Consider the following 13515-nt stretch of genomic DNA (forward strand, 5'->3'; position numbering starts at 1 on the left):
TATAAGCGCAACCAAAATAACAATAGCCCAGTAAACGATACAGAAGTTTTATTGAAAACTAATATGAAAAGTAAGGCGAGGATAAAGCACAATAGGTAAGATGTATGTATGTGTTGCACTCAGAAGTACTGGAAACCCAGCAATAATGAAAATTAGGTAAGATACCCGATAAAAAAAAACTAGATCAAGTATTAAGACAAAACAAAAAAACAAATCAGTAAAAATGAATGGGAAAATGTAACAATGGCAGCATGGGAACAAACCCAACTGAAAAATATTCAAAAATAAACGTATTTGCAAATATTTTACTTCAAACTTACAGGGACCAAACTATGCAGAAATATAATAAAATCATGCAAATGAAGAAGTTCGGTTAAAATACCACATTCACAAAAAAACAAATCAAAAATAGAAAACAAAAAGAAAAAACGAAACTAAGGTCTTCTAAAACGGACTAGGACATGGGGCACTCTGAATATCACTTTGAAAAACAAAGAGAAAGAGTGTGAGGAGGTTTGTAGTCCTGAAGTACTTTAGTTTTGGTTACTGGCAATGTTATGGAAATTGTTGGCCTGGAGGTTGGCCCTTATATGGGTATCCAGAAGACTATCACACCCAGTACGAAGCTTCATCGTCCGGAAAACCGAGACAAAAAAAGTTCGAAAACAACACAAAATGCAAAGCCAGAGAAGGAGCTGGGCTTCAGGAGAACTGTTACAATTTGTGGGAGCCCCCAGTCAAAAGTATGATAACTTACAATTGTTTCATGTTACAATTTAAAGGAACACTTTACATAAGGGCTGCTGCTTGACTTTCTGCGCACCTCCGGGCGTTAACATGAAGGTTTAGATTTAGGATTTAAAATAGAAACAGGCAGTGACCTGGCCAACATGAAGCAAAAGGTGAAGGGGAGACCCACAATAGAAACTCAATCCAGACAAGTCCAGTTTATCCCGCTCAACTCATTACATTCCGGATTACAATTCCAAAAACACCCCCAACTGACCATCCAGCATATAGCAGTGACTTGCACTAGACACATGTGACCTTCTGCAGGATACTGATTCCAACAGCACAGCGTCCTCGATATTTTCACAGATCTTTCAACAAAAGTGTTATTTCTTATACTTGCTGTAATTGCATGAAGCTTTTTAAAGAAACAGCTTAATCAGGAAAAAGGTACTTACCTGTAACTAAAGTTCTCAAACTTTAATATCTATCAGCAATTCACATGCTTGAATATTTTCCATTGTCAAACTGGGGATACCCGTCAGCCAACAATGACTACCGGGTATTCTCAGTTTGGCAACAGTCAAAAGTTCCTCTCACACCGTAATTAACATTGCAGCAGTCGTAGACCATATGTATTCCATTCCATACACCTCAGGATGTGACCAGAATGCTGACAAATGAGATTAAGAAACTCAGACCTCCAACTTATTACAGAGACCCAGCCTCTTATATTTTCACAGACAGTCAGAATATAGTAAACCTGAAAAAGCCTCTTTCCAGAGACATGTGTAGGTTGCATGGGAATCTATAAAAGATTTCAAAGTTGGACAACTGTAGTTACATGTATGTCAATTTTTATTGATTCACATGCTTGAATAGTGATAACCACAGCAGTAACAGTGTAATACAAATTACAAAAGAAAGGGGTAATGCTGCTTACGGTATTTAACGAGGTTACACAGTACCACTTACCTCAACACCATCTCAGATGCCTTCTGGATGCCAAAGCGATACCAAAGGGGATGATGGACGGAGCGTTTGAGCAAATCAAACACTCACACCTAGTCAACTGATCTGGGTTTATTCCATCACCATTCTTTAGCTCACTCCACCACCCCAGTTCAGACATGGCCATATGCAAATCAGTCTGACCATGTGCCTCATGGGAATAGTCCAGCCCAAACTGCCAAGCCATGTCTTCCCTGGACCGGAAACAAGCATCCTGGGACAGGTTTCGTATTCATAATCCTTATCAACCATGCTATCTGCAATCCAGTGGTAGAGTGAGTAAAGGACCCACGTCTGGGCATACCCAGCCAACTTATTGTTTTTGCAATTGTCACCCGAGTGGGATGGGTTTGCTCAGACGTGAGTCCCATGCTGTCCATGCCACTGGAATCAAGCTATCCTGGCTGATGGCTGATAGCCAGACACCAGTCCTAGGATGCTTGATTCCGGTCCAGGAAAGACATGGCTTGGCAGTTTGGGCTGAACTGTTCCCATGAGGCACAGGGTCAAGACTGATTTGCATGTCTGAACTGGGGTGGGGTGGTGAGCAAAATAAAGATGGATTCAACCCAGATCTGTGACTGGGGGTGAATGTTTTGCCATTGTGCCACATTCCGTCCATCAATTGTTATTTTTGCATTTGTCACCCCAAGTGGGATGGGTATGCTCAGACGTGAGTCCCATGCTCTCCATGCCACTGGAATCAAGCTATCCTGGCTGATAGCCAGAAACCGGTCCTAGGATGCTTGATTCCGGTCCAAGGAAGACATGGCTTGGAAGTTCGGACTGGACTGTTCCCATGAGGCACAGGGTCAAGACTGATTTGCATATGGCCATGTCTGAACTGGGGTAGTGTGGTGAGCAAAATAACGATGGATTAAACCCAGATCTGTGACTGGGGGTGAATGTTTTGCCATTGTACAACATTCCGCCCATCAATTGTTGTTTTTGCATTTGTCACCCCAAGTGGGATGGGTATGCTCAGACGTGAGTCCCATGCTCTCCATGCCACTGGAATCAAGCTATCCTGGCTGATGACTGCTGATAGCCAGAAACCGGTCCTAGGATGCTTGATTCCGGTCCAGGGAAGACATGGCTTGGCAGTTCGGGCTGGACTGTTCCCATGAGTCACAGGGTCAAGACTGAATTGCCTATGGCCATGTCTGAACTGGGGTGGTGTGGTGAGCAAAATAACGATTGATTAAACCCAGTTCTGTGACTGGGGGGAATGTTTTGCCATTGTGCAACCGTCCATCAATTGTTGTTTTTGCTTCTGGATGACAAGGCAGTAATTATAGGTAATAGTGTCAAATTAAGAGTACATTGCTATCTTACAGATTTAAGTAATGGATACCTCAGCGAAGAGGGGAGCCGTGGCCCCTATGCCTCTGGCAGAGTGACCTTAAACATTCCTTTTGAGAGGCCTGCCAGACTAGTTATGGTTAGAAGCGATGCATGCAGAAATTCCTTGGCAAATCTTTGATTAGATATGTTTTGTTATCCTTGCCATGAAATAGTTAATCTGAAAATCTTTGTCCAGTCAAAGTTGAATTTCAATCAGCAAATAAGCATTGAAGAGATTGAGGATTTGTGCCCTTTCTCACTATCAACCTCATGCTCAAAGCCGTCAGCCTTATAGAGGTGTCCTGAGGAAGGAAAATGATCATGTGACCGCTGTGCACCGAAACACAGGTCAACAGATAAGTGAAAGAACAGTGATCATCAATAAGTGTTGAAATACTTTATATTAATACAAATATATGAATGCAAAGTGGCAATGTCTTTCAGTATATTATCATGATTAGACACCCCATGGTCTTCTATTATTTTAGTGTAGGAATCTGTACAACTGTGGCTGTAAGTGTATGAATGGCTCTTTTTTTATGGTCTGGGTGGGTGTGGGTGGCTGTATCTTTGTGGATCCATTTTTAAGGAATGTATCAGGAGCATCGCCCCACTGCTTTCTTGCAGTGCGAGCAGAAGAAACATAAAATGGTAATAACTTTTAGTTATTACCATTTTATGTTTGCGTTACGGGCGAGGTGACGGGGCTGCCTGCTTTCAGCAGCGCAGGGGAGGAGTGGTGTGCCCACACCTGCGTACGCAATGTCTGTTTGGACAGCCCTCTAGCGCCGCCCAAACAGTCAGGCGCACTCTGCCTTTCTCCATGCAGGTTGCAATGCAGCCTGCATGGAGAACATGCTGAGCCCAGAAGCCCCTGGCTGGGTGCCGTTCGGACCAATCACAACGCTGCTTGCAGTGTTGTGCTTGGCTTAGGGTAGAGAGCCTGGCTGCCTGCTTCCTGTTCCTGTCGGATGCAAGAGAGCAGGAGCTGAGCAGACGTGGGACCTGTCCTCAAGCTAAGTTGAATTATTATTTTTTATTTAACACCCCTCAAGCGACCTCCCCGCAACCCCACCCAGCCCCACCCCGCGCGTGCTCCACCCCCCCCCCCCCACTCCCTGCAAGCCATGCCAGCCACGACTGGATTGTATTCATGAAAAAATGTGTCTAGTGAAACTTTGATGTATTGTGTATATTGTATTGGAAGGAAAGTCACAAATTAGAAAAAATACAAATAATGTATATAAAATGTATTTATGAAATAAGAAACGTATTCGTTTATGTCTTGCTCTGCATGGGTCTTTGGACCATTGTGTACTGAGCATTTAGTATTTCTGTTAAAGCAATTTTGTGTTGGCAGGTTATTTGTTTATCGATCAGTTGGCATACACTTCATTCCAGGGCTGAGTAAGCCCCGAATGAAGGGAAAGTGGATGCAGTGTGTATTGCCTAAAGAGGTGCATCATAACATTAAAAAAAAAGGGTGCACGTGCTCACTGTTCCCTTGCTTTACTCAACTGTCAGAAAGTGAGCAATTCAGCAGTGCCATAAAAAATGTGCATGTGATATAAACATTATGGTTTGTAATAAACTGCTGTGCACATTTTGCGCAGATGGTTAACACTATCTGAACAAAACATATTACTATATAACATAATGTATACACCATGTTGGGGCTGGCAGTGTAGCAACAGTAATAGCATTCGAAACTTGTCTAAAGGATGGGTACGCGCATTGAAAGACACTGTGGCTCATAACAGACAGGTATCAGTTATTTATTTTATCAGAGTGAGTTTCAAAGAGTCAACAGTAGTGCTGCTTTTCAGATAAGGAAAACACCATCTCGTCCAATAGATAAGGATTTCTAATGGCAATGGTAGATGCCAAAATCATGCTCAAAATGGGGTGATCCGTGCCAGAGACAGAAGGATCGATCTTTCATACGAGGATATTTTTGTGCTTTGTATGAAAACCTTTCAGAAAAGGGGGTGGTGATAAACAGAGTGTCTGAATTAAGCAGACCACTCTTACCCAGTCCAAAGATCAGGGCTTGATCCATCACCGTTATTTATCTCACTGCACCATCCCAGTTCAGAACCTGGCTATATGCAAATCAGTCTGTCCCTGGCCCAGTGCATCATGGGAACAGGGCAGACTAAACTACCAAGCCAATTCTTCACCAAAAAGGAGACAAGCTACCGGGGACCGCTTTCTGGCATTTCAGCCGTCTTCGGCCCGGCTTGCTTGAATCCTGATGGTGCAGTGAGAAAGGGACGCATGTCTGAGTATACCCTGCCACACATATAGTGGCCAAAAACGATTCAGAAAAGGGGGTGGTGATAAACAGAGTGTCTGAATTAAGCAGACCACTCTTACCCAGTCCAAAGATCAGGGCTTGATCCATCACCGTTATTTATCTCACTGCACCATCCCAGTTCAGAACCTGGCTATATGCAAATCAGTCTGTCCCTGGCCCAGTGCATCATGGGAACAGGGCAGACTAAACTACCAAGCCAATTCTTCACCAAAAAGGAGACAAGCTACCGGGGACCGGTTTCTGGCATTTCAGCCGTCTTCGGCCCGGCTTGCTTGAATCCTGATGGTGCAGTGAGAAAGGGACTCATGTCTGAGTATACCCTGCCACACCTATAGTGGCCAAAAACGATTCAGAAAAGGGGGGTGGTGATAAACAGAGTGTCTGAATTAAGCAGACCACTCTTACCCAGTCCAAAGATCAGGGCTTGATCCATCACCGTTATTTATCTCACTGCACCATCCCAGTTCAGAACCTGGCTATATGCAAATCAGTCTGTCCCTGGCCCAGTGCATCATGGGAACAGGGCAGACTAAACTACCAAGCCAATTCTTCACCAAAAAGGAGACAAGCTACCGGGGAGCGGTTTCTGGCATTTCAGCCGTCTTCGGCCCGGCTTGCTTGAATCCTGATGGTGCAGTGAGAAAGAGACTCATGTCGGAGTATACCCTGCCACACCTATAGTGGCCAAAAACGATTCAGAAAAGGGGATGGTGATAAACAGAGTGTCTGAATTAAGCAGACCACTCTTACCCAGTCCAAAGATCAGGGCTTGATCCATCACCGTTATTTATCTCACTGCACCATCCCAGTTCAGAACCTGGCTATATGCAAATCAGTCTGTCCCTGGCCCAGTGCATCATGGGAACAGGGCAAACAAAACTACCAAGCCAATTCTTCACCATGAAAACCTGGCAATGCAGAAATACATTATTCAATGTTTGTCAAAGTTGGTAACCTCACCTTTGGTTTCTACTATACCACACTTTCCCTGTGAAATGTTTTAGTCATAAACATCCTAAAATAACTTTAATCCACATTCAAAGCAAAGTTTGGTTTTGGATTGCTAATGGCATGAATAACACCTTTCTAAACTAACAATTACAGCCATGTTATTTATTTCTAATCAAGAGAGACTGGTAGAGACTCATTACCAGTGCATACCTTTTGGGGTCCATGCAGTCACTAAGATTCACCATTCTTGGCCCCATTCCTCCTTTTTGGTTCTTCTCCCATCCTACTGACTTTGGACAATCTATAAAACATAAAATACTGCACTGAAAAAAATTAATGAATATGGCCATCGATATTGCTCTTCTTTAAAGAAATACTTTGATTCAGAGATTATACACCCATATAAGTATGAACTGCATAGCTGTCTTTAGGAAGGTGCATGACTCAATGAATAGCTCACATCAAACACATTTTGTGCACGACAAAAGAGGTCTCAAACTGAATGTGTCGATTTAATTTTTGTTATAATTGAGTGGATCAAAAATGTTAAATTTTTTGTGCATACCTTCAGGAAACACACTATAGGAACAAACTACACAGCAACAAAATAATCACTTATTTATGAGAAACATCCTTTGCCACACAATGTCTATACTACACGTCTCTACCATGCATGTGCGTTTACAACGCATGCCTTTATCACACAACATAAGTATAGTTAAGGTAAGTATATTCATACACAGATATATATATATATATATATATATATATATATATATATATATATATATATATATTTATATTTACTAAAAAAAACATAGGTTTCCCAATTGTTATAGTTCGGAATTAGCTAGGAATAGGTGAGCTTACCCGAGAGTGCAGCTAGAGCGCAAATCCCGCGGGCGAGAAAAAAAAAGTTTGTATTTAAAGTAAAAAATAATGCAAGACATTTAGTGGCATACTTATAAAAGTAGTATTTTTTATTTTAAATACCCGTATTTTAACTTTAAACGTATTTCCGAAAAGCTAGCAAAACGTCATTTAGGCGCGCCACGTAAGCGCTTCCGGAAGAGTCTACGTTCGTGCCGCGTAAGCGCCCCCGGAAGCACCTACGTTTGTGCCTCCTAAGCGCCCCCGGAAGCGCTCCGGTGCGCGCAGCGTAAGCGCGTCAAGTCATGTGACATTATTATAAAACTTTTCATTGGTTCTTTACAGCTTTTTTTTACAACTAATGAAAACCCCACCCATTTCCTTCACTACCTCTTTCACTTTGGAGAAAGCAAGACCTGTTCCCTGTTTCTCTTCATTACTTTAGAAAGAATGGCTGCAAGACCACCTAGCAGCAGTGAGGACTCTGATGGGTTTATCCAAGAGGAAACTCCTCAGCCAAAGGTGAAGGAGCACTTTATCTGGAAATGCTTTACTATTCCAAAAGGAGAGAAAAAGGTTAATGTTCCAAAAGTGGAGTACAACATTTGCCAAACTGTTCTTTCATGGGGTGACCCTGGAAGAAAATGTAGTTTTGGCAACTCAACAATGATCAGGCATGTTCAAAGGAGGCACCCCCAGAACTATGCCCGGGAGAGTGTCAGGGACCTGGCACGTAATCCCCCGAGAGATGGCGCCTCAACTTCCACCAGAGGACAAACATCATCAGGGAGAGGAAGATCAGTGGAGCTGATTCCCAACATTCAGCCTGTTTTCAGCGACATCAACATTCGTTTTAAGCAGTGTAATGAACTCCTTTGTGTTGGAGAGCAGAGTATCCTCCTGATTGTTCGCAAAAGATACCAAAAAAAAATTTAAAAAGGTTCGTAAAAAGAAAAAAAAGAAAAACTAAAAAAGAAAGAAAAAAAACGGTTCTTTTTAGAGCTACCTCCAATTCTCCAAAAAGAGCTATATTCTTTATATATTGTAAAGGAGTGAGTGAAGTGGTGAGCTCAGGGTGCGCGTACCGGTGAGAGTACATGGGAACGCACCCAGCGCTTACCCCGCGAAAATTGCAAAAAAAGGTTTTTTACCCTTCAGGGTCCTTCTAGGCCCCCCTCAGAAAACCTAGGGGGTCAGAGGGTGTGTACCTTGCCCCCTTTTAAACATTTCCCCCTTTTTATTTTCACCTTGTGTCTCTATTCTACCGAGACACAAGATGGCGGACTCTCCGGACTGTTTAGAATGTTGACAGACATCCAACAGCCAATCAGCTTTCCGCTTGCGCGCTCCCGTAGCACGCCGGGTGTTTTTGAAGTTTATTTTCAAAAAAACCACTGGAGCAAATTTCACCAAATATAGCAAAGGCACATCTGTGTACCAGTCCCTACAATTTTGCAAAGTTTGGCGTAATTCCGTTTAGCAGTTCGGGCTGTAGCCGTGTCAGAACGTCCTATGGAAAATTGCATGGGGAAAACAGGTTTTGGGACCCACCTTTTTTCTCAGCCCCCACTTCACGAATCCCCCCCAAACTTTCAGGGACGGAGCGGAGCTGGTCAAAATTTTGGAAAATTACACGCGAATTCCTCAACCGTCGCCAAAGTTATTCCCAATAGAATGTTGCAGATTTCCTATGGTAGCTAGGTCCTAACTATAACTACTTACTGGCGACTGCCAGTAGGATGGATATATATATATATATATATCTCTCTCCTACTGGTGGTCGCCAGTAGGTAGCTATAGTTAGGACCTAGTTTCCAGAGGAAAAGCTTTTTTACTTTCACAATAACTTCGCGGTTGACGAACCTTCGCGAAATTTTCAGAACTAGTAGCCCGCTCCGGTCAACTTGTATCTGGTGTTTTCCCCATGTTATTTTCCATAGGAAACTTTAGACATGGCTACAGCCCGAACTACTGAACGGAATTACGCCAAATTTGGCAAAAAGGTAGCCCTTGGTTCAGAAAGAGACCTTTTTTTAAATGGTGTAAATCCGTTCAGTAGTTTTTTGAGATATTAAAGGAAAAATATCTTTATATAGCTGGGCGGGACCTAACTACATAAGCACGTGCTTGGCTCTAATTCGCTGCCAACTCTTCCATCCAGGAAGTGTTGGCAGCCATCTTGGTGCAATGCTTTTTAGGTATCCCCTAGTGACGCAGCGCATGCGCTGCACGGAGGTAACGGTATAGTTGTGGTAAACGTTTCTAAGGTAAGTGACAGTCCTCTCACTACATTTACACTACTCAGCACAACCCCCTACACTATCCTAAACCCTAAAACACTACCTTACACTACACAAACACCACTTCACTACCCTAAACCCTAAAACACTACCCCAGCACGACCCAAAATCCTACCCCCAGCACAACCCCCTACATTACCCAAACACCACTGCACTAGCCTAAACCCTAAAACACTACCCCATACATGACCCCCTACACTACCCAAACACCGCTGCACTACCCTAAAACAGGACCCCCTACACTACACAAACACCACAGCACTACCCTAAACCCTAAAACAGTACCCCCAGCACGACCCCTACACTACACAAACACCACAGCACTACCCTAAACCCTAAAACACTACCCTCCGCATGACCCCCTACACTACACAAACACCACTGCACTACCCTAAACCCTAAAACACTACCCCCAGCACGACCCCCTACACTTGAATTATTTTGTTACGTAAACTGTTTAAATCGAATTGATATGTTGTTTCTTCAGTACGAGTTACAATTTCTTTGTTTGCATCATCCTAAAGAACAAGCTATTTACCTACAGAAACATTCCTTCTGGCGGATACTTTTTCGAACCACAGATACCACAATCTGGAAGAGCAAGTCCATGTAGCATAATGGGTGAAAAACATGCAATCTTCAGAGAACAACCCAAAATAGTGAATTAGGAGGAATGATTTACCAAGCCAGAAAATATTCCATTACATGCTCGATAGCTTTTGCAACCTCAACAAATTAAGATGGGCAATTGGGTCCACAAAATAGGAGCTTTTGAGTGCACGGTTTTCAAACACTATGTTACATTAAAAACATAGGAGTTGATTGCCCATCTGCCTGGGGGGGGGGGGGGGGGGGGTTCTGTGCTGTAGAGGGAGTCGCAATGGTGGTATTGAAGGTGTACGAAGTGGCCGCCAATTTAATAGCACAATATTTTGATTAAGAAAACGTTCCCAAAGAAAAGAAAATGGCCCCACACACAGGGAGTTTTCTGCCCATGCATGGATGCCATTCTTCATTTTATCTGCACGTCTACCATGTCTTGTATGGATGATATTTGCAGGAAAAATGAACAACGGTCACCCTTCATTCAATAGGCTGGCTGACCGTCATTGTGACCTGGCGGCCCCTTTACAGACGAGCTGTCAGTTCAGAGGTTAATATGAGCTGAGACAGTGGAAGTTCTGTAGGTGTAAAGGTAGTGCTTCCTCCAACTCTAACTAGAGAATTGGTACCACAATTTTGGCAAGGTTGGTTCACAGCTGACTTACAGCAGAGCTCCCACTCCACACAATCTAAATGAAGCCCTTAGTTATGCACCATTTGTTAGAATCAAGTATGTTCCGTAAAGACAATACTTATTGAACAATTTTTCAAAAATACTCGGAAAATCTTTTCAATTTGAGATTGAACAGTCTCTTTTATTCAAACTAATTCCCTACTTGTATAAGCAGAATTTAGTTTGTTTTGCTATTAAATGCTAACATTTGTTTACACATTTTCCTTGAACAACTGTACTAAATAACAACGCATATTTTAAATAGCACTGTACATTTATAACATGCGTTATCTGGACATTTTATAAGAGAAAACCTGTATTTACATTGAAGCATAAAAACCTATCACAAAATAAGGAGGTATTATGATTGATAGGAGAAAACAATGTTCTTAATTGCAATCTTACATGGGCCAAGAGAGAGAAAAGGAATAGAGGTTTGCAAAGGTTGTCTTCAAGGGAATCAGTTCATAACAGCTCTCAAAACCCACTCAGAATACAGTGAAGAAAAAGATCTTCTGGAATCCTTCTGGAATGCTTGTTAGTGATGCAGTATTGTGCAGGAGAAAAAGATTTGTTATTTTTTTTTACACTGTTTGGCCTTTTTATGGTCTGGCTTGAGAGCGCAGCTGTTAGACAACTATGTGAGAATCCCCAAAAGAGGGGCTTTGACTCCGCCCACATGTTGGGAACGAGAGTACATGTTTAAATTTGAGCAGACATTGTGATCTTCCTCAGAAACATACTTTCTCTCCACACAGCTGTGATCCTTTTGTTCTCTTATCCAGCTGCCTAAGTTTGAACTCAAAAGACACTGTAAAGCTATTAAAGTGTCTTAGAGAACTAGAAACTTTACAGTAGTTTCTCTGGCTGCAGCACAATCACCCGACCTAATGTGACCAACATAAAAGAGCTTTCATGGTCCTTCAGAGAGAGGGACCAATGCTCCACTCGCACATTGGTCCCCCTGAGCATACGATTTGATAGGGCCGAAATTTGTGTGTTTCCACTAAAAAGACTGCAAGAATTGCACTTTTTGGCTCGTGGCTAAGTTTATACTCGATACAGCAAGACCACTACAGTTGCACGCCTATAACCATGGCTATAGGCCTCATCTGCTCATTATGAAATGTTATGATAAAGGCATTAGACCGGACATTTAATGGAAAAACATATGTTAAAATTGTTATTGATCTATATTATACCATATATACAGGTATTGTGTTGCATGGAATCTCACGGATTATAGTAATTTGGGGTTTTGACATTGGCCACCCACTCACAGAAACCCTCGGGGTTTCACTGTGATGAGTCTTGTTGGGCCCTGTTGAGAGAGGTTGTATATTGTTTTATAAGCTGTACTTCTATACATATTTGTAACTTTATAACTGTAAGTATGATGGTTATGAGTTTATGTGCGCTTAAATAGGCCGGTGTTGGGTAAAGTGTAAAGCCAATGTTATAGGCCAAAGACGTCATCAGTTCATTTGGAAAGCATGCCAGATTTCATAGGTTTCACCTGTTTAGTATGAAAAATAATGACAAAGCCAGAAGGCCTGACCTACTTATGGTGAAAAACCTGAGTTAATGGCAATAGGCTATTAATGATAGATTATTTTTACACTGTTTTAAAGCCTGTAGGCAGGTACTTTGTTACATAGAATTTCAGATTACTGTTGTAGGCTAGGTTATTGGTGTTTGTGATCTACCCGAATATATTGTGGGGATAAAGTATATGAACTACAATATTTATTATTAGGCTCTCTCAGGAGAGACAGCAATTTGCTTTGCTAACAGTAATTTTGTATACATTTGTGCATTTAGGACGTTAATGCCGGCTGGTTGCTTTGTGGAAAGATTACACTCAGTACAATAAGCTTTAGTTGGTTATGGTGACTAGCCAAGGATAAAGGCTGTATACCTGATTGTTTACTGTGAAAAGGTACAAAAAAAGCATATTGACATATTGATTTTGAAAAGCATATGCTAAAGTCAATAGGCATTTAAGGGCAGATTGTTATTATGAATTAAAGACTATAGATAGGTTTTTTGGTTACTCCCTCTGACAAACCATGATCATAGAAGATTTGCACTGTGAGAATGCCATTAAGTCCAGTTAGGAGAGATACCATTTTGCTTTGCCAACTGAAATTGTGCATATATTTGCAGCTATGCTCACTGTACCTCTGAAACCAAGCTACACCTGACTGAAGATCCCCAGTGAGGATGAAACCAGTCTTGGGGTGCTTGGGTTCCGGTTCAGGGAGGCTGTGATCAGGCATTTCGGGATGGATTGCTCCTATTGGTGCAGGGATAGGACTGATTTGCATATGGTTGGGTCCAAACTGAGGTGGCATGGTGGGCAAAAGTATGATGGGTTGCATTGCTACCCCAAACGATTGCCAGTGGTTAGAGAAATTGAAAAGCATTCATTCCATCACATTTTGAGTGTTTGATGTGCTGCACTAACTGGCAAGGGTATGCCCAGACATGGGTCCCATGCTCACTGTGCTACTGGAACCAAGCTTGACCCAACTTAAGAATCCAAGTCAGGACAAAATTGGTCTTGGGTTGCTTGGGTTCCAGCTCAGGGAGCACTTGACCTGGCAGTTCAGGCAGGACAGTTCCTACTGGAGCTGGGTCATGACTGATTTGCATATGGATGGGTCTAAACTGAGGTGGCATTGTCGTCAAAAGAACGATGGATTGGAATGCAACCC

At 42.4% G+C, this 13515-nt stretch overlaps 1 protein-coding gene across 2 annotated transcripts in view; it reads right to left on the reverse strand.

Moving 5' to 3' along the window:
* ATG7 (autophagy related 7) overlaps positions 1-13515 on the reverse strand; it is a 1270091-nt gene that overhangs the window by 985227 nt on the left and 271349 nt on the right. For both annotated transcript variants that reach the window (XM_086938958.1, XM_086938957.1), the window contains exon 12: positions 6563-6653. In XM_086938958.1, coding sequence (XP_086795084.1) covers positions 6563-6653 — 91 coding nt within the window. The remainder of the gene's footprint in view (positions 1-6562; positions 6654-13515) is intronic.

The sequence above is a fragment of the Lissotriton vulgaris genome, chromosome 9, assembly GCF_964263255.1.
Source record: "Lissotriton vulgaris chromosome 9, aLisVul1.2, whole genome shotgun sequence".
Lineage (NCBI taxonomy): Eukaryota > Metazoa > Chordata > Amphibia > Caudata > Salamandridae > Lissotriton > Lissotriton vulgaris.